Here is a 21,706-nt window from a genome sequence, read left to right as displayed (position 1 = left end):
AACAATAATCTCCATTGCTGTTCCACTGTGCGATGCATTGCCAATCCAAAGAATCAGTGTGTTTGTGACCATACACCGTTTGTCTGTCCATGGGATTCACATACATGTCCAGAGGCCATTTTAAAGAGGCCACGAGATAAGTTTAATACTGGAGTGTAAAAATGTCCACAGACACAAAGAGAGGAACAAGGTCCTTAGCTCTCTGGCCAGCCAGCGAGGTAACATGAAACTACACATCTATCTATCTACACACTAAGGGATCTCTGACTGCAGGGCATGGTAAGTGCATGTTCCCATGAAGAGGTCAATTTACCTCTAAACCCTGATCAGTTCATTGAGATCTGCGTCACTGTTGGTATGGGAGGGTGGGCTGGTCCTGTCAACCCAGGCACATGTTCCACTTTTGTGTATTCATAAGGTCGGACACTTGAAACAAACGTCATTTCATTTCTGTCTGGACATTTGGGAAACCTTCATTCTCATAATTTTCAATTCAATTCAATTCAATAATGAAAACAATAGTTTCTTAGAAAGATGTCTCCACTTGCTTCCTTTTGTTCCATGAAAAAGAACAGTCAAAAGGATGCTCCATCATGCTTTGTTCAGGTTGTTTATCTTAAAATGTATCCTTAAATAGTTTTTCTATCATATTCTCATCTCGCGATCAGGACTCTGGTCCAGTGAGGGCTCCCTGGTGCTGATCATGGATGCTGAGGGCCCTTGATTGACACCAAAGGGAGAAACAGCTGGAGATCGAGCTGCCAAAGGAGACAGCGAAGGGGAGAAGCTGGGGGACATTGCTGCTGATGAAATAGATCCCTCGTGACTGATAGGGGACCTGCGGAGTGAGGCCAAGTGGGGGAATGTCCGTCCAATGACAGGGACCTTGGGGGGGACTGACATGGCCCCTGGGTGAGCCACTGACGTGATGAGTGGTGGAGGGTCAATTCTAGGTTTTTGATCCATTTTATGCTTAGGCTGGAAGGGTTGGCGAGGATTCTGGCTCTGCTGGGCAGTTTCATCTTTCAGCCTGGCAATCTCTGTGAAGACATTTGCCAGAGGCTGGAACTGAGGGCACCAGTTGAGTAGGTAATCCCAGTTATAGCTTCCGCGGAGCTCCTCGTCACTGGCAACAATAGCTGTGAGGGAACCATCCACTAAAGGTTTGCCATCCTCAGGGAAGGCGTAATCCATGGGGAGGGAAATGTTGAGGCCGCGGCCTACCCCTAGGAACCCTCCTCCCTCGTCCCTATAGACTGGGAGTTGGCCAGAAAGCAAGGTCCCACTGAGACTTCCTCCCAGTTTCTTTCCTTTGAACCAGGTGCTGCCTTCCAAAGCAGCAGGCTCACAGGAGATATCAGAGAGCTGGTCAGCATCCTGCTGAATTCCAGAGTCAGGTCCTCTGGCAGAGATGTGCTCCTGCATGGACGAGGTGATGGAGGCAACACGGGGGTACTCGTTGATCATCCTGATCTCATCATCATCTGCTGCCTCAGCTGATCCTCTTCCACTGGAGTGAGAGGGATCCAAAGAGCCCCCTCTAGTGTAGGGTCCACCGGCCCCACCCTGATCTCCAGCATAACCTGGCAAGGCCTGGTGGTAGATTCTCTCCCCTCCTTGTCCTGAGTTGCACTCATCCAATTTCTGCAGAGCAGTACCCGAGGCCACAGTTCTGTTTCCTGCATCCTGGGCTTTCTTCCTCCTGCGTGACTTGACAAGGAACACCACCACAGCCATAACCACAAGCAACACGATAAAACCAAGAGACACAGCAATGATGCTAATCAGCAGGAAGTTGACATCGGTGGCAAGGCCATAGTTGGTGTTTGTGACATCGATGGAGACCTGGGCTGTAGTGGAGCGAGATGCATCTAGAGGACTGTGAGCTCTTACATCCAGGTTCATCAGCCTGGCTTCACGTTTGGTCCTGCCAGAGCCACTGCTACTACTTCTGCCTGAGCCGTCCAACTTGAGGAAAATGACCCCAGTGGTTTTGTTGACATCAAAGTACTGAGAGCTGGTGGGAAGAGAATAGAGAACAATACCATCCACCCCTTCATCCTCATCACTTGCCTGGACCCGGCCAATGCTCTGGCCTTTCTTAGCTGCCTCTGGGACTTCAAAGGAGAAATCAGAGGACGTGAAGAGTGGGTCATACTCATCCTCACCTGTGACAAACACCTGTACAGTTACAGTGGCTGATTGGTTTCCTGAATCTACTGCCACTGCTACAAAGTTAAAGGAGTTGACCTTCTCAAAGTCGAATGGAATTTTGCTTTTGATTTCCCCAGAGTTCTGGTCCACAGTGAAGCCGTCTTTTCCCGCCACAGACCGCTCCACAATGTAGTACCTCAGTTGGCCATACACTCCTGTGTCATGATCTATTGCATGTAAAACTGTCACAGCTGAGTTTGCGGGTTGGTTTTCTTTGATACTGACTGTCAGGACGTCCACAGGAAAGAACGGATAATTGTCATTTACATCTTTGACCTCTACAATGACTGGAGCTAGTGCAAAGTGACCCTGTCCATCTGTGGCCTGGATGATGACAGTATGTGTGGCCCGGTGCTCACGGTCGAGTGCTTGCTGAAGCCGTAAGGCTCCAGTCCACTGGTCCATGGTAAACAAATTCACCTCATCACCAGAGCTGATAGTGTACTGGACCTCTGAATGGGGAGTTGAGTCTGGGTCTGAAAAAAAGACAAAGACATAGTACAACTAATTAAATGACAAAGCAAGAGGAATATTGGAAAAGGGAATAGTAAATGAGAGATAACTGGACAAAAACAGAAGACTTTTGCACACCTGTAGCAGTCAGTCGTATGATCTCCGTGCCTGCGGCAGCTCCCTCACTCAGTGATACAGCATATTCTGCTCTGCTGAACGCTGGAGGGTTATCATTCACATCACCAATGGTGATCACCGCAGCAACACTAGAGCTCCTCTGGGGTACACCACGGTCTGACACAACCACTGTGAGGTTGTAAAGTGGCTTGGTTTCAAAGTCAAGCCTCTCAGCCAACAGCAGAGTCCCAACTGTCTGAAAGCCCCGCCCCTCCAGGAACCGTACGCTGCTTTCGATCTGGAATGCATTTCCCTCATTTCCGTTGGCAATAGCAAAGTCAAAGCCACAGTTTTCTCGCGAGAGGTCGCTGTCGAAGGCCTCAAAAGTCAGAACTGTTGATCCTGGGATTGTATCCTCGGAAACTGTAGCCCTGCAGACCGAAAAACATCTCATATGTAAGGCCAGCTGTTTAGATTACATCACAACACATCCAGAATATAATTAATGACCTGGAACTGACCTGTAATCTGATTGGTGAAACACAGGAGCGTTGTCATTGACGTCAGAGATTTGGACCTGGACAGTGGTGAGGGAAGAGAGCGAAGGCGACCCACCATCACAAGCTTCAATAACAACACTGACTGACGGACGTTCAGGGTCAAACTCCGCTCTGTGATTGATAAACAGGGTTCCTGGACACAGAGGGCAAAGAGAGGGATTCAGACAATGTGCTGGGGAGGTTGCTTTCAAAACAAACTAATTATACATTACGTTCTATTGAAACTGGAAAATTCAGGAAGGATGCAAATGCTGTCTACCGTTATTGGGGTCAATGTAGAAACCCTCTTGGGTTGATGAAGTCACTCTGTAGGTGATCTTTCCATTCTCTCCAGAGTCCCTGTCAGTCGCTGTCACAGTGACGACTACACTTCCTGGTGGTGTGTGCTCGGGCAGAGTTACCTGAGATACAGAGAGATTAATAACTACATGTGAGCATCAGGACAAAAAAAAAAAGTTTGCATAATTACTATAATCAATTTCCAAAAGGTGAACAGGAACTAAACTCAGAGGGGAAAATAGTATTTAATATTTTAATTCATGTTTTTCCTTTCCTTGTGCTAATGTTGAAGTAATTTCCTGAGACAAAGAAGTAAATATTCTTTGCCTGTAAGCTGATCTCTGCAACCTTTTCCCAGTCAATATTAGGCAGTTAACTTTGATCACCCCCTCTGTGTCCACCGTAGGGCTGTACAGGGCTATTTTTTACAGTGTGTGTGCATGTCTACAAGTGCAATGTTCTCTTCCTGCTGTAGTCTGCTACAGAGAAACTGTTTCTGAATTGAATTTTAACAAACAAAAAAATACACGTATTCTGTAAATTTCCTCAAGTAGCACATAGTATGCAATGGACACATCATACTTCTTACAACACACATTTGACATATAATCAATATACATGCATAAAACAGAGCATTAGTTAGATGTTTAAGCCACTCTACCTGATAGAGATCATGGGTAAATGCAGGTGCATTGTCATTAATATCCTCCACCAGTATTGTAATGTTAGCCTCAGTTTGGTGCTGGCTGTCTGTGGCTCTGACAGTCAGGGTGTACCACGTCTTTTCCTCAAAGTCCAGAGGGGCAGTGAGTGATACGCCTCCACTGTAGCGGTGAATCCCAAACTTGCCTAAGGCTGTTGGATCCAACTGCAAGGAGTAGGAGAGGGCAGGACTGGAGTCGACATCGTTACCCGTCACAAGAGTGATCTCTGTGCCAATCAACATATCTGATAGATAGAGAAAGAATATTGAACAAAAACATGTCGGCTGAATTTAACTTCCTGTGAATTTTTGTAGTTTTTATAATGTTTCACAACACTAAACATCCTTAAATCCGCCTGTCTAGTGACAGAATGTGTTTTGTAAGTGTAATGCATTTGCTGGAAACTAAATTAAGAAACATAACCAGAAAGATCAAATTCCTTCAAATTAAAGTCCTTACTCTCTGGGATGCGGATTTCCTGAGGCAAGGGAATAGTGGGGCTGTTGTCATTCTGGTCCACAATGATCACTGTCAATGTAGCCGAACCAGCCAGTCGTGGACTTCCTCTATCAGTTGCTGTAACTACAAGCCTGTGGGTGGACAGAAAAAAGAGGTTTTCCAAAAAGGCTCGTTTTACATGTGTTGAATTCTATATTGGTGATGATAAAGGAAATGTAAAAAGAAACACATAATGATGGACATCGCACCTCGGTTACACATTCTCATGAAAGGGAAGAGTTATGAAAGCAACACAAAAAATGTTACAGTGAACAGGAGATGATTTACAAAGTTGGAAATTGCTGCTTTGATACATCTGGCATGCAGATATTGGTTTGCACTGGTGCCCATAACTTCAGCAGACTAAGACAACTTCCTCACCAGCTATCGAAACACAAACTAGCTGAGTGAATAGGATTCATGATATGGTACATATGTTTCCTTCTATACATGTTTACCTGTGTGTATATACCATTTACATTGCCTGTACACTGCCAATGAGCAGTTAAAAGATCTGTTCTCACTTGGTCTGGGTAAAGATCTCACGGTCCATAATGGCCGCTGTGGTGATGCTTCCTGTCATCGGGTCGATCTTGAACAGGCCGCTCATGCCTGATGACTGGATAGAGTAAGTCACCTGACCATTTTGGCCCTGATCAACATCCTCAGCCATCACCTGGGAGAAGGTAGGACAGGAGGACATGGAAAAAAAGGAAAATTAATTTTGACTCTTGGGAGAACTCCAGTAAGCATAATACCTGTATGACTTTGGCATTATTACTTCCACAAAGGAGGTCATGTTGTCAGTTCAGTTTATTTGTTTATTTGTTTTTCAGCAGGTCGACGGAAAAATAATAGCCCGATTTCCATGAAACTTGGTGAAAGGGCAAACAAAGAACCCAACACATTTTGGAGCGGATCCAAATCCCAGGAAGGATACATACATTATTTTTCACTTTTGGTTGTTCAATTTTGTTCAATTGTTCAGTTTTTTATATTCGGAAGTACCTGTATGATTGGCATCTCATATCCCTGTGTTTCTCTCATGTAGGCCACATAGTTCTGGAGCTGAAAGTGAGGAAGGTTGTCATTGACATCCTGCAGGATCAAGTTGATAGCCATAAAAGATGTGGAGGACACTGTTTCAGCCTTCACAACTAGACGGAGTCTGGGGGTGTCTTCATAGTCTAGACCGTTGGAGCTCTGCACCAGGATTTCACCTGAAGAAAAAAAAATCAGCAAATGGCTGATTTAACTGTTTATGCTTATAGTTTTTCTATAATCCACATATCCTTTTCATCTATAGGACATAATATGCGTTTTATTTTAAGTTTCACCTGATGAGGAGCTGATGTGGAAGGCCTGCCTTCTATTCCCACTGAACAGGCTGTAGCTAATACCCTTGCGTGTGCCATCTGGGTGTTGAGCCTGAGCCTGAGCCACAGCAGTGCCTGCATTTTTGAAGAAGAGCAGAGAAAATGTTCCTTAACTGTCACAGCAGAGAGAGTAAAGTGTAGCGGGCAGAACATTTGTGTGAGATGATAATTCTAATCCCTATTAATACAGTATTAATGTCACACCATGAACAGCGTTCTCCTGTAGGCTGACGTCTCTGGCATTCCTAGAGAAGCGAATACCACTGTACTCCACCTCCTTCACGTAAATCACCACCACTCCCTGGGCAGACTGAGCTGGACTGCCCTGGTCCATGGCCTCCACTATCAGGGTCCTCTGAGCCTGGGTCAGATCCCCCAGCGGCTTAGTGGCCTGGATCTCACCAGTCAGGGAGTTGATGCTGAAGCCCTTGACTGGCATGGCGAAACGGTAAAAAACTGAACCGTTGGCTCCAAAATCTTTATCCTCAGCCTTCATGGTGGCTAGAACCCGCTGGGAACGCCTGCTGGACACTTCGATGACCAGCGGATCCTGGAGAAAGAAGGGAGTGTTGTCGTTGACATCTAGGATGGTGACTGTCACCTAGAAGAAAGAAGTCACATGTGAGTTAAGTGCAAACTTAATTGCTAAGTTATTGCTAATGCAATGTAGATTTAAAAAAGAAAAATCTCCTAAATGATACATGTGAATCATAAATTCTAAACTTTTTCAAAACAATAAGTCAACTAAAAACCTTCCACATCTAACCCACTGTTTACCTGAGCAGAGGTGTTCCTGGGTTCAGCAGGTGAAAGGTCAACAGCAAAAACCTGGAAGCTGTATGACGCCAATTTTTCCCGGTCCAGAGGTGCTGATGTGGTGATAACACCCGTGCTCTCATCCACACTGAATGCTCCATGCGCCTCTCGGCTTAGAAAGTACAGAACCTTCCCATTCAGGTCATTATCAGCATCTGTGGCTGATACCTGGAAATACATACATATATTGTTTACGTAAGATATACACTGTGTCACTCTGTCATTGAGATTTTTGAACAAAGCATCATCTAAATTCCCATTTCTGCTTACCTCCAGGACTCTGGACCCCTCTGCAGCATCCTCTGACACTTCCACAGAGTAACTACTTCTGCTGAAGACAGGGCTGTTGTCGTTGACATCCAGCACTTTGACTTCCACCATGACAGTAGTGCTGAGAGCAGGGCTGCCTCGGTCCGTGGCCACCACCTCCAGAGTATATTCAGCTCCTGTCTCCCTGTCTAGGCCGCGTGATGTGGATAGGGCTCCCGTTCTGGCGTGGAGGAGGAAATCCCCATTAGGGTCCCCAGCTGGATGGAGAATTGGGAGAAAAAAAATCTTTAAAAATCCAAGAATTTCTGTGGTGCGTTAAAAGCATCTCTGCCAACTCTGCACTTAAGTCAGAGTTTGAATGTGCTCCAGGCAGGTATATGGAATATACTATATTTTAAATAAGACAAAAGAATGTTCGGAGCGAGTCTAGGGTAGGTGTAGGAATAGAGCACTGTCAAAGGCAATACATTGGTCCAAATGCTGCATGTATCCCCTCTCTCCTATATATACCAAGTATATTCTTGAACACTCTCAGTACAACTTCAGATATCACCTAAAATGGTCCATGCAAACCTGCTAAAAAGCTTGACAAAATACCAAGAATTACAAAGATTCACAGCCTCTTCCAGGATATTGTTATTTCCACATTTGACACACCCTCATACAGCAATTATAGCAATTGTGGTGAACTAGATCACTCTTTAAAACCATTCTAATAAAATATTTAGATTAGACACACAATACCAGTTTCTCACCCGTGATCTTGTACTCCAGCTCTCCACCAGAACCCGAGTCAGGGTCTGTGGCCTTGAGAAAGCAAAGCTCTACAGCGGCCTGGTTCTCTGGCACATCCAGTCCATACCATGGCTTTGCAAAGACCGGGGTGTTGTCGTTCACATCCTGCACCTCCACACGCACTACAGCCGTGGCAAAGTTAGGAGGCAGCCCTCCATCCCTGGCATACACTGATGAAAGATGCAACTTGTTAAGCTGATGAGATGTTGGAACCCATTCAACATTTGAGGTGTGCTATTTGTGGTGTTCTGTGGGAATTAGAGAGCTTGAGCTCCATAAGTATGTAACAGGTAAAATAGAGTTGTATAAGGCAAATGGATCAAGTTGTACCAGTGAGAGTGTAGTGATCCTGAAGCTCTGCATCCAGTTCCTTTGTGGTGGTGATGACTCCTGTCATAGGGTTGATGATGAAGCCTTCCTCTGTCACACCTCCATATGTCACATGGCCATTAGAACCTGCATTAAAACACAAGTCAGACACAAATAAAAATAAGGACGAACGGCTGTGCAAACTGCAAAACTTGCAATAAAGTAAACAGGCTACGATCAATACAACAAAGCAGTAATATTAGTGAACCCACAAGAAAAGTTGAAATGAAAGCTCCAGAAATAGGAGGCTCTGGACGATGGTGGTAACCACAATGTTTTTTTAGCATAAGCAGGTGGTTTGGTTTAAAGTGATTTGGTTTCTCAAAACTGCGTCTCTATTGTTTTGTTCTCTGGCCATCCTATTGGAGACATGTGTATTGTTTATAAGCTGTATTTATATTCATTCTTCTAATAGTGAATTTTGGAACCTTTATTTCTTTTGATGCTTTACTTGACTTCATCCATAAGTATTACTGACCAAAAGGGACAAAGTGTTGTCTGTAGACAATACTGAAACACATATATATATATATATATATATATTTCTTCAGTTTTGAAAGTCTATATATATCCAAACATTATCTTAGTCAATGAACTGCATGTTCCCAGACTATACAGTAATAATATTATGACATTTAAACCAACCTTGATCCCGGTCAGTGGCAGTAACTGTCAACACAGTTGTTCCTGGTCCTTGGTTTTCCATCACCCGAGCATCAAACTCTGCTCGCTGGAACAACGGAGCTTCATCGTTCACATCAATGACCTGCACACACAACACCTGAGAAGTGGAAAGCTGAGGTATCCCATGATCCTCTGCCACAATGGTCAGATTGAAGATGTCCTGCTCTTCCCGGTCGAGTGCTTTCAGGACAGAGAGAGAGCCTACAAGAGAGAGAAAAGAGAAAATGTTGTAAAACCACCTTTTCCTGGATTACGTCACTTACCATGTATATTCTCATTTGAATACTTTTTCTCAAAGTGTGTGTTTGGATTATTTCTGTGAACACGTCATGTTGTGTCCCGGGAGAGGCAGTATTTGTATGCCTAGCAGGACTAGTAAAAACACAACGTTTACAGCTTTGCTTTATGAGCGTTTCCACAGTAAGTGAGATACCACAGCTAAGCTTTTATATAATGCCACTTTGAACATGGATTAAAATATGAATCAATGTTTCGTCAGTGAACATGTAGGTTTATTGTTAGTGCAGGCATGCAGGCAAACACACGCTGAGTCCACAGTATAACCTTGACATACATAGTTGCTAACTCAAATCAATCTCCTCTAAAAAAGATGTTTGTACAACATTTTAGTATCTGCTAGCCTTTAAGTGAGGCATTAGTTGGTGTATTTATGTGTGTTTATATAAATTGAGCTGGTTTACAAAGAGTCTGTGAATAAGACCAGCACTTCTCAGGCTCTGGCCTCAGTTACTCTCCGACCTTTTATGTCAACACTCCTGTCATCACCCACACTATAAGAAGGGTCAGGCAATATGAAACGTGTGTGTGTGTGTGTGTGTGTGTGTGTGTGTGTGTGTGTGTGTGTGTGTGTGTGTGTGTCTGTCTGTCTGTGTGTGTGTGTGTGTGTGTGTGTTTGTGTGTGTTACTGTTCACAGCAGTGTGCAAGTTTAGCTGGCATGCGGTGCCTTAGACGTGTGTAATTTATAAATGCAGCAGCATGCCAAACACATACATTGTGTGTGAGGCTCTGATGTTGCTGTGTGGTTTTGCTGTATAGCTCCTATGTTTCAGCCAAATGCAAACAGATGCAAAACATTTACTGTTTCATTCTCTTCTGCAGCAAATTTAGTGTTACTGATACAGCACCAACCCGTACTGTGTGACAAAGGTTCTTATACCATTAGCTTTTAGTCAGCTCACATGAAACTTTATTTCAGTTCTACCGGAAATATCTCAAGATTTCCAAAGTTAACAAATTTGTCATACAGAATTTTAGCGAAATAAGTGCATTGCTGAAACATGGTGTCTGATATGGTGTCTGATATTGTACTTATAAAGCAGATATAGAATATCATTTATTTGATCCATACAGCATGAATAAAGTGTTTTTATCAAGCTTTGAAGCAACTTGTGAATACATCAAGGGTGATATAAGAAACATTACCTTTAAAGTGGTTATAAAACTAACAATAAAGCAGCTGTAATGTGAACTAACTGAAAGTTCATAGTGGCAGAGTAGAAGTATCATTGTTAAGCAGTAATCATCAGGTTTATGATACCCTTACATTAGACCCTTACATTGGTAAATGTCTTTACAAAAAAAGATAATCTGCTATTATAGCTATTAGTAACCTTAACACCACACAGTCTGAGAAACAAGCCAGAAGGGAACTCAAACCCTGCTAATGCACCAGATACTTGACAGTAATGAAGCAAAGACTTTCTTCCATCTGGAAGCTGCATTAGGTGTGTTTAATGGTTCTTAATCCCATCTCAGTCAGTGCTGAGCACACCTACACCGCCGAAATGATGATGATGAGATTACACATATATAAGATATCAAAGGGTGTCCACGTTCCAAGCCCAAATTAACATTGGTTCCCATGAAGGAATCCGTCAAGAAAAGAACACCCAAGCATTATTCAAGTAAAATATTGCTCGAAGGCATTGGAATATCATCTAGTAAAGAGTGTTGTGAGGGTTATGAGTGTTTTAGCAGTTGAGACCCTGTGTAGACGCAGCACTTCAGTGGGTAATTACGATCTTCTGGAAAGTTTTGTTCATCCAGGGGTCTTCCACGGGTGGGATGCTGATTATCTATCAATCATGAAACCCTCCCAGAAAAGGGCCAATACTCCACTGTGTAATCATTCAAAGCAGGATTGTAAATGCACGAAACGATGTGGTGAATTGAACCCTAATCATTTCTTGATGGAGTGTAAATTGGGTATTTATGGGAAATCACCCGTCTCCACAGACACTGTTATAGTGTTGGAACAATAGGATATTTTTAGATGTTGTGACTCATGCTAACAATAAGCTTACCAGTGTTGGGGTTCAGACCAAAGCGACCAGCGCCATTGCCTGCCTGAATTCTGTATGACACTCTGCCATTTTCTCCTTCATCGTCATCTCGAGCCATCACATACAAAATCACAAACCTGTCAATAAAGATACACAAATAATATGTTAGATTAACACGCACTTTCAAGTTTGAGGCCATGAAAGTAAATGCATTTGATTATTTTTAACAGCCTTCTTGGACTTTCTTCTTGACAGAAAACTGTGATAAGCAAAAACTATCTACAGTGGGACAAGCTCCTCACCCTACAGGCTGATCCTCCATAACGCTGACTGCAGACGGAGAGCTGAAGATCGGAGAGTTGTCGTTATCGTCTGTCACAAACACCCGGGCGGTGACTGAACCCCATCGCCTCTGAGACAAATCCACTGCCTGGTCTGTGGCCCGCACCACGAGGTAGAGGGAAGGTGTTGACTCACGATCCAACTTCTGCCCAAGGGTCAGAACTCCGCTGGAGGGGTCAAGGGTCAGGAGGTCCGGCGTGTCAGGCCAGTGGTGCTCTATGGAGTAGTGCAGCTCACTGTTGGGTCCACTGCCATCCTATAAACAAATAAACAGATGAATTAGACAGTGAGCGGACATTTTGATTCAGCAAGGAAAAAGACAAATCATAAGAAAGAAAGTTAATTCTCAACCTTGGAACTAAAAGTAAAAACATTTTTTCCCATTTAATTTCAAGAGATTTCATCACATTTTTCATCAGTGGATAAAGTTTGCTTTCCATGCTTCAGTCACATGATGACATCTGAGAAAATACCTTCCACTGATGTGCAATATGATTGAAAGCTTGCAAGTGGACCTTAACTGATAAATCACTGGTTAACATTACACATATTATTTAGCAGATGATATATTCTCTTTCCCACCTGATCCACAGCCTGGAAAGTATATATAGAAGCCCCTGGCTCTATGTTCTCTGGGATCACAATGGTAACGGGGTCTTCTGTGAACTGGGGAGCATGGTCATTGCTGTCCTGCACATCAATATCCAGCTGCACTAGGTGGCTGCTGGGAAACGCCTGGGAAAAATCAGACACCTCGACGTGCAGGCTGTAGCTTGACCCCTTCTCGTAGTCGAGCTCGCGCACCAGGTACACATCGCCCTTTAAACGGTCTACCATGAAAGTCCCATCCCGGTCTGTTCCCCCAACAACCAGGTAGGTCACTTGGCCTTCCAACATGTTAGCTTCATGCTGGTCATGTGGACGGACAGAGCCAATGATGGAGCCCGGAGCAGCTCCTTCGACTGTGTTCAGGGTCATGGAGAGCATGTTGGGCTTGGGGTTGGACCGAGATGAGCTGAGAACCTGAAGGAAAGGAAACTTAGGTCAAACAGGCTTATTTGAATCTTTACTTAATCATGATGATTCAGATCATGTCATGCAAGTGATCTCTCTTTCCATTAATCATGTATCTATACCAAAATAGAGTGAAACAAACTGTGACAAAGAAATGTCATGTTTACTTTTATTTCAACAAAGTATAGAAGAAATGTGTCAAGGCGAATGATGTGGTGTTAATGTTGCTGGATCTGATTTCCTTTGGTATTCTGCAGACAATGAAGCTATATGGCCTTCACCCCAGCCCATCCCTAAACATAGCCTTGGGCTGTAATCTGTTTCTGACTTGTTATTATTACTATAATAACCCTCACAGCTATACCCATTGTGCACAAAGACATTATGTACATTCCTTCCAGTAAATATCTTGATACTGCTGCATTCTGGCTTCAAGATGAGAGTCGGGTTTAAGATCCTTGACACAATAATGAAGGGTGAAATGCAAGGGAAAACTGTAATTATTGCAGTTCAAATAACACTGAGCAATAAGTGCAGCCCCCATATGTTGCAGTCTAGTCAAATGGAAAACAAGTGCGTGATAGGGGGCTTTCGCCACTCTGATCAACAGCCTCAGGGTTCAATATTGTTCTGGGACAGATCAAAGAGCCTCGAAGACAGCAAACATGAGCAGATTTTAACAAGCTCTAGTTTCGTCATATACCCCTTTCATTTCCAAGATCTGTGAATGCAAAGAATTGCATCTTTCTAATGTCTTTATCAAACGTGAAAAGCAAGGCTAAACTTGGCTAAAGAGAGAAGTGATATGGATTATGTGCATAACTCAGCCTCATGTGCTGACTAAAACAACTATGTGCAGACATTTTAAGCAAAGATGCATTACAAGAAAGAAAATAGAACCATGTCCTTTTATTTTCTTCTGTTATACATTGGAGTGGTGCATAAAGCCAAACACAGCCCAACACGAAACAAAGAGTGGAAGTGATTTGAAAGCAAGTGGAGCTAGCTAGTGTACTGTCGTACTTTACAATATTCCTGTCTGATTTTACCTACAGCTATGTGAAACGTTATTTCAAAATTATTATCTGGAAATGAGAGTGTTTGAATGTGTCATTTCAGTCAGTGTATCTGCGAGCGTGTATGTATCACTGCCTGCTACCGTACAGCGGTGTATTCCTTTTCTCTTTGAGTGATTTGATGCAGCTGGCTCTCATCAAATTTCATCTGGGAACATTTGATTCCAAGGTGGCTGTTTCCCCTCTGTCTAATCTCAGGGCACAGGAACAATCTAAGGCAAGCACTCCTGCTTTAATTAGCATCCTTTTCCTTTCCGAAATCACATCACATAAAAACAGTGAGCTCACAGCTCCGCAGTCAAAGCAAACCACCACCCATTTCTGGCTAAATGCCTCTGTGGCAGGACCTTTTTCTCCTGCTGCTGAATTCCTGATAATGTATGTTTATATGCTGGATTGACCCTCCAACTGAAAGTTCAGAACAATAACTCAGTCCAGACGAGCTCCCTCCTGTAGCTACGGGTTTCTCACCTTGGGTTTTGGTTACCCCACTAGCCTTTGGAGCAGGAAACACACACTAGATTGGATAGATGCTTTTGTTTGTATAGGCACAGGTTCAGCTTCTCTCCTTCTCATATTTATCTCCTGTTCGAATTCCTTTGACAGTTATACTGTTCACATTGTGCACAGTTTGAGGAAATTACTCGCAGCAAGGAATGCAAAAGGACTGAGGTATTGTGTAGATGTGACAGTTTTAGGTTTGGCCACCTGATTGGCCTTTATTTTCAAATGCCCAATTTTTAAGAAATATTTTTGAAGGCACAACAAACGTGTAGGCACTAGTGCATGCAGCTGAACGGATGAGGATATTAAAATGTAGAGATGTTTTTTACCTGTATCCGTAGCTGGCAGGTGGAGCTGAGGCCAGGTGTGCCATGGTCAGCAGCGGTCACAGTGAAGACATACTCGGCTCGCTCGGCCGATCTCAGAGGGGAAGCGGTTCTAAGCTCGCCATTATTTGGGTTCAGAGAGAAGCGCTCTGCTCTGGAGCCTTCAGAGGATGCAACACATATGAATATCAGCTTGGATACTGAAGGTAATGATGATGAAACACTGGTTAAACAGAAGTGGTTGAAATTTAACGGATGACTCACCTGATAATGAGTAGTATACGGTTCCATTCTCTCCCTCGTCTGGGTCTTTAGCTGTAACTGTCCCTAAGACTGTCCCGGATGGAAGCCCCTCCATCACCTACAATGGAGAAGGATTGTTATTCATATTATTGTCTTTCTCCGACATACTGTGCCTTATCTATGTACATTATTTTCCTCTTATGTATATTTCCATTCCTTAGATTGCCTTTTTCCTTCTCTAGTACTATGATTGTTGCTTATAAACCACAGATTAACACTTTACTGCCATCAAAAGTGAATAGTAACTCCTTGTATTCTCACCTGATGGAGCAGCTCCCTGTCTGGCCTGGTATGAGTGAAATTGGGGGCGTGGTCGTTTTCGTCCAGCACACTGATATGAGCTGTGCCGGTGGCGCTGCGAGGAGGCGTACCCCCGTCCTGTACAACCACAACAAGCTGGTAGCTGGACTGCTGCTCTCTGTCCAAGGCGAGGCGGGTGCTAATCTCCCCTATAGAAAAAGAGAAGGAGAGAAGGCCTTAGCGTGCATTACTAGCAACAGTTATGGAATAATTTCTATGTTAATTTAATTGTCTACCAGCAAATCATTGATTTCTCAAGGGAAATCATGTTGGTATTAGTCTTGCTTATGGAGTAACTACATCTCAGCAAGTGGAAGACAATTACAGCAAACTGCTTTATAAGTACTATTACTGTTCTTAAATTCAAACACAAAAAGCGATGTTATGGTGTTCGTATTCACCTGTTTGCGAGTTGATCTGAAAGTGCCTGTCGGTGTGCAGCAGCCTGTAGGTGAGCCGAGCATTGAGTCCTGCATCTCTGTCCGTTGCAGACACCCTTCCAAAGCCTGTCCCTGCCAGCAGGTTCTCTCTGACAGCCAGGAACACCCTCTCCTGACTCAGTCTTGGGGAATTGTCATTCTCATCAGTTACCGTCACCCTGACCGTGGCACTGCCGGTTCTCCCCGTCCCTCCTGGACCTGAAGTTGCCAGGACTGTCAACAAGTACATGTCTTTGACCTCTCGGTCCAGAGAGCTACGAACAAACAACCACCCACTATCTGGCATGATGCCAAAACCTGCAGCGTCACCGTCAGGCCTAAGTCGATAGGAAATAGAGGATGAAGAAGACGAGGAGGAGCTTCCTCCAGTCCCGGAAGCCTCTCTGTTGAGTGCTCGAACCTGCAGGAAACGTGTGTTGAGAGCGGTGTTTTCCCGTAGCTCCACGCGGTAGGTCAGGGTGTCAAAGTTGGGGCCTTGGGCATCTTGCGCTTGGATGTGGACCACAATGGTGAAGGTGGAGCTGAGCTGAGGCGCTCCACCATCCTTGGCAACCACCTGAAGGTCATAGCGTGGAACACTTTCATATGAAAGTGTACCAATCAGACGGACCTCCCCGCTGCCCCGGTCAACACCAAACGTCCTCTGGCCACTGCTACCTGCAGCCCCAGCAGAGACCAGGTCGAAGCTCAGCTGACCGTTATGACCCGAGTCCTTGTCGGTGGCCTGAATGCTGTAGATGACGGTCCCCATTTTGGTGACCTCAGGTAAAAGCAGGGACTCTGATGAGGAGGGGAGGAAGTTGGGGGCATTGTCATTGATGTCTGAAATGGTTATTCGTACCCGGCTGGTTCCATACGCTGGAGGAGAACCGGAGCGTGCCTGGATCTCCAGGTCACGACTAGAGCAGGTTTCGTGGTCCAATGGAAGGGCAGTGCGAATGGTACCAGAGCCACTGTCCACTGTGAAGTAACCATCAGGGTCTCCGGAGGAGATGGAGTAAAAGATATCCTTAGAAACACCTGCATCGAGGACAGAGAGACAGCAAAATAAAAAGTGAGAAAAGGACATTCAAAAAGGGACGAGTGATGCAAAAATTATTTTAAAAAAGAGCCCATGGTGTTCACAATAATATGAAACAGAAAAGTAGCAAATAATCTCCTTTGGAAAGCTGGAACCAGCAAAACGTTGGCATGGCTGCTTGATACTTTCTGCGTATGATCAATCGCCTAAACATTTCACCACAAGATGGGACATATGACTTTGAATTGAATGTATGTAGCTGTTGATTATCCAATTGTCTTTAACTTAATGTAAACATATCCAACATGTGAAAAATTCAGAGGACAGATCCATATCTACTTTCAGTTGACAGTGATGTGATGTGTTTATCATTATTTTAAGTGTTAGCGAAGGGCTGGCCTCACTCAAAAGGGATGAGGGGGTAGAATTACTGAAAGCTTTGTGCAGTTACACAGACAAAGATACTGTAACTGTTTGTCTGTCCATTACACCACTGAGAAACACTTCATTCTGACTCCCACTCAGAATTACAGGCCCATACAGATTCATTAATTAATAATTAATTAATTAATTAATAGAGAAAGAAAATAAAAGTCTGGCCACAGTGAAAATAATCCCCTGAAAAGCCCAAGCTTTGAGATGGATGTGATTTCTTAATGGAGTGTATGCTCTTATTGCTTGAGTATTTATACAACTGCTGGAGTGAGCAGGAAGACATCATACACTCTCCAGCCCAAGCCCATTAGTGCCTTTTTCTCCTGGTACTTGTCGGGAAAGATGAAACCAAGTGCAGTAAGGTACATAAAACAGGTTCCCCCTGGCAAATCACGTCAAGAAAATTGATAGAAGCAAGTCTGCTATGAGCAAAGGCAGAAAAGACATCTATGAAGAGAAAGTAATCAACAACGTTACAGCACAGGCGTCCTCACCTGTCTTGGTAGCAGCTCGGACCGCTCCCACCGCTGTCCCCCTGAGGACGTCCTCCGACACGGTGAAGAAGTACTGGGCCTGGTCAAACACGGGAGACGCCACCGAGCTTCCCACCACACTCACGTTGACCCTGGCATTGACCGGCGCCGTCAGACCACCGCCGTCCTCGGCTGATATCACCATGGAGATTACCGTGTTGGCTTTGCCATGGAGTGAGCGCGAGAGAGAAATCACGCCTGTCGAGGAAGTAGGGAAGATAAATTAATCTATATCTTTTTGGCAGACACATTTCACAATAGCTCATCCATTTTTTGTTCAGTGTGTTCTCAGTGACACACACACACAAACATAAACACACACACACACACACACACACACACACACACACACACACACACATACCCGTGTCCTTGTTGAGAGTGAAGAAACCACTTCCTCCTGCAGGCACTGTGTGGTAGGTCACCCTGCCGTTTTCCCCAGCATCAGGGTCATTTGCTGTTACCTTGACAACGGAGGTTCCTGGTGCACTGTGGGTACTGAGACTGACCGTGTAGAGGACTGGATAAAAGGTGGGCCGGTTGTCATTGATGTCCACCACAGAGACTCGCACACGTGCTACTGCGCTCAGGCCACCCTGGAAACAAAACATCTTTGTATTAGATTTAATTCCAGTTATTTGCATTCAAATATTATGAGGACACAAGATCACACCAGCAAGCGCAAATGCTGTAATGATATTACGGATCTAGTCTATTGAGACAAAGGGAGAATAAATCATGAAAATCGCCTTTGAGGTTTAACTCCTTCCCTTCCTGTACTGTATTGCCCCGAAGACAGCATTCAAATTGTTTTCCATCTCTTGGTGAAAGGCGACAGCCCAGGTCTTTCATGTCATGAAACTTCAACGATAGATTTATTTAAAATGTAAAGACAAAGCAGCTGTAAAGGAATACAGAGAGATGACTTCTCTGTGGAAGATCCTCGAAATATGGAGCCAATCAACCGTTGTATGCATTTGTCAGCGAGGAGAAGGTTTGCACTCATTACACTGTATCTGCCGGTTTAGTTTTACGAGACCATTAAAAAAGGGATAGTTGAGACGGAGGGAATAGATGAGTTGAGCTGGGAATGTGCCGGGGTTGGGAGAGAAGATGCATTGTGTGGGTTGCGTGGTAAATTATAGAACTGAATGAATAGAGAAAATAAAAAAGGATGACGACTATGACTATGACTAATGAAAACACATTTAAAACAATGGTAATATATTCTATTTCTTCATGTATACGTGTATGCATATATATAAGTATACGCAAGAGAATGCATGCTTTATTGCACCTTATGTCTATTTAAGTGCATCCAATGTGATTCATTGATGCTTTAAATGTGGGTCTACTTGGAAGACGCTAGAACAAAGAGTGTGTAAGTGTGGTCAAGTCAGGCATCGTATTTAACTTAAATGGTATCCTACAGTAAAAAGGTTATATAAATTGACTGTTTCAATGGATCGGTTTTCCTACTTCTTTACCTTTTTCTTCCCCACACTCCCTCTCTGTTTGCACTGATTGCTTTGCCATGCTGTTGCGGTTTCCCTTGAATCTTTTGAAGACACACAGTAAGAGACACAAAGTTGTCTTCTTCAAACATGTTCTCAGTGTCTCTTTGATCAGATTTATTTCAGCGCACACATCCTTAATTTGCCGTCTGCTTGAAGCTTTGATCAGAAGGAGCATCACACACACTCAGGCGGCAATGTTTGGTCATAAAGCAACACAGAAATTGAGTGCTTTTACTTCATTTATTTTCTAAGTCTTTTTCAGCTATGATTAATAAGGCTTTAATTGTACAGAAATGCAAAGGAAACATTTATTTTGGGGGGGAAATAGGCATATTTGAAGAGAACATTGATACCATTCTCACGTCTGCAATAAATACATGTATGAAGCTGCTAGCAGCCGGGTCACTTAGCTCAGCACCAAGACTGGAAATAAGGGAACAGCTTGTCTGGCTGTGTACGAAATTAACATAATCCATCTGCCGGAACCTTAAACTAACCAAAGGCTCACAAATTAACAAATTATAGCTCGCTTGTAGTATTGTTAGTTAAAAAGATGACACAATTTGGTCTTACAAAGGGTTTGATAAAATGCTGGGAAAGCTGTCTCTCCAGCTTCCAGTGTAAGCTAACCTTGTCTGCTGGCATGAGCCTCCTAGCTATTTTTCTTTAAGAATTGATGAATGAATCTGAATCTGACAAGATGAAAGGTTACAGAGATTACAACTTGTAGCTCTTTATAGTTTTTGAGTAAGAGTATTCTTACTCCATCCGTTGCGGTGACGGTCAAGTCAAACTTGTCCAATCCTTCATCCCGGTCCAGAGCTGTGCTGGTGCAAATCCGGCCGGTCTCCTTGTCAATGGTAAAGTGTGTTGGTGCTGTGCTTCCAGAGCCAGAACCCAGGATGTAGGATATAGCGCCAAAGGAACCGCGATCCTCATCTGTGGCTGACACCTGAGGGAAAAGAGACACAAGGTAAGACATGGACGGTCCAGCGTTGCCAAACAGCCCGTGACTCAAGGATTTCAAGAAGCAACGGACCAACACACCCAGCAGGTCCCAGAAATCTGCATAAAAGAAAAACTTACACGTGTCATAATTATTATATATGAGCTCAGGGCCTTTCTGCTATCACAATAATGTCCCATATTACAGTCACCTCACTGCCCATACATCTGCACTTGTCAAAATATCACACACCATAGACCTACTTGTTATGATTTCCAGAGGACTATAAAACCGAGCATCTGTGAGAGCAATTCACTTTTATAGATCAAAGATACACTGTATGTAAAAAATAAAATAATAATGTCCCCCACGGTGTGTTTGAAAATCTGGGGAAAGGACAGGTAGTGCAGTTACCATGGATACAGAGGGAGGATCTGACAGGTAACCTTTAGTAAAAGAGAGAAGAGTTTTGACAGATGTTGTGCATTTGGTTCAGGCATCAACAGAGGCACTACAATGAGTGTTGGAAGGTCAAACTGGTTTTCCTCTGGCAATTAGATAAGATGCAGACTGACTGACTGGGAGAGCCGGACACCTACGACATTCATCCTTATTCAATTTTTCTCCCACGAAGGACTTTAAACTGTAAGGACAAAGACACGACGGACAGAGGTCTTGGTCCAGCCTTTGACTTTTTTGGTCTCACCTAACAAACACTTTTTCTTCCACACACATTCACACACACACACACACACACTCTCACACACACACACACACACACACACACACACACACACACACACACACACACACACAAACATACACTGTATGCTCCGACCAAATCTATTAAAACACTCATAAATCCCATAATACAACAATGATTTCCTTGCAAAACACAAATGGGAAATGTCCTCTGTGCTCCAGGGTCCTCCCACTGACTGAAGTTTTACACTGGTCCATAACATTGTTTTGTGGCGTTTATGGTGGTTGTTAAAAGCAGCATTCTCCCTCAGATCTCAAAGCCTTGAAGGCGAGCCAGGATCCAGAAGTCCATCGCTCCTTGTCTGTCATACAGGCTTTCTAATAAGGCAACAGAAAGATATCTGATTTCTAGTAACTTTTACTTTCAATTACATTTTGGTGTAAATACTGATTGCAATATTTCCGGCAAAAGAAGGATATTCTTGGGGTTGTCCTCGACCAAAGAAATTCTTAGTGGACTGAAACTCCTATGATTTTGAATAAATTAATTGATTTAATCAAGAGATATGCAAAACTGAGTTTCTCCACAAAGAATAAAACAAAGCCACCACTCGACTGGGTCCAACAGAAATAATATTCCAAAAGATGTCACATGTGCTAATACACAATGCAAAAAGAAACAGAGATAACAGAGATTGTATGAACAAAGTCATAATATCATGAGAGTAAAATCTTATTCCATATATCTGTTATGTCTGTGTTTGTTGTTTAATCATTTCATCATAGGTCTGAATCCTACATGTGAACT

At 43.6% G+C, this 21,706-nt stretch overlaps 1 protein-coding gene across 1 annotated transcript in view; it reads right to left on the bottom strand.

The window, feature by feature from the left end:
• Positions 1-645: 645 nt before the first annotated feature.
• Positions 646-21,706, bottom strand: part of dchs1b (dachsous cadherin-related 1b) — a gene marked incomplete at its 3' end in the record, with an annotated part of 78,758 nt that continues 57,697 nt past the window's right edge. The window contains exons 5-29 of the mRNA XM_079237540.1: positions 20,014-20,202; positions 18,098-18,329; positions 17,695-17,931; positions 15,706-16,764; positions 15,266-15,453; positions 14,966-15,062; positions 14,705-14,862; positions 12,364-12,804; positions 11,742-12,037; positions 11,461-11,576; positions 9,097-9,336; positions 8,413-8,538; positions 8,043-8,252; positions 7,288-7,544; positions 6,979-7,185; positions 6,406-6,802; positions 6,163-6,276; positions 5,834-6,045; positions 5,350-5,501; positions 4,787-4,917; positions 4,285-4,571; positions 3,604-3,745; positions 3,306-3,477; positions 2,806-3,215; positions 646-2,690 (exon numbers count right to left, since the gene is read on the bottom strand). Coding sequence (XP_079093666.1) covers positions 646-2,690; positions 2,806-3,215; positions 3,306-3,477; positions 3,604-3,745; positions 4,285-4,571; positions 4,787-4,917; positions 5,350-5,501; positions 5,834-6,045; positions 6,163-6,276; positions 6,406-6,802; positions 6,979-7,185; positions 7,288-7,544; positions 8,043-8,252; positions 8,413-8,538; positions 9,097-9,336; positions 11,461-11,576; positions 11,742-12,037; positions 12,364-12,804; positions 14,705-14,862; positions 14,966-15,062; positions 15,266-15,453; positions 15,706-16,764; positions 17,695-17,931; positions 18,098-18,329; positions 20,014-20,202 — 8,115 coding nt within the window. The remainder of the gene's footprint in view (positions 2,691-2,805; positions 3,216-3,305; positions 3,478-3,603; positions 3,746-4,284; positions 4,572-4,786; positions 4,918-5,349; positions 5,502-5,833; positions 6,046-6,162; positions 6,277-6,405; positions 6,803-6,978; positions 7,186-7,287; positions 7,545-8,042; positions 8,253-8,412; positions 8,539-9,096; positions 9,337-11,460; positions 11,577-11,741; positions 12,038-12,363; positions 12,805-14,704; positions 14,863-14,965; positions 15,063-15,265; positions 15,454-15,705; positions 16,765-17,694; positions 17,932-18,097; positions 18,330-20,013; positions 20,203-21,706) is intronic.

This window comes from Taurulus bubalis (assembly GCF_910589615.1).
Source record: "Taurulus bubalis genome assembly, chromosome: 2".
NCBI classification, from domain to species: domain Eukaryota; kingdom Metazoa; phylum Chordata; class Actinopteri; order Perciformes; family Cottidae; genus Taurulus; species Taurulus bubalis.
Note: the sequence above shows the minus strand (reverse complement) of the source record. Positions and strands in the feature narration are given on the sequence as shown.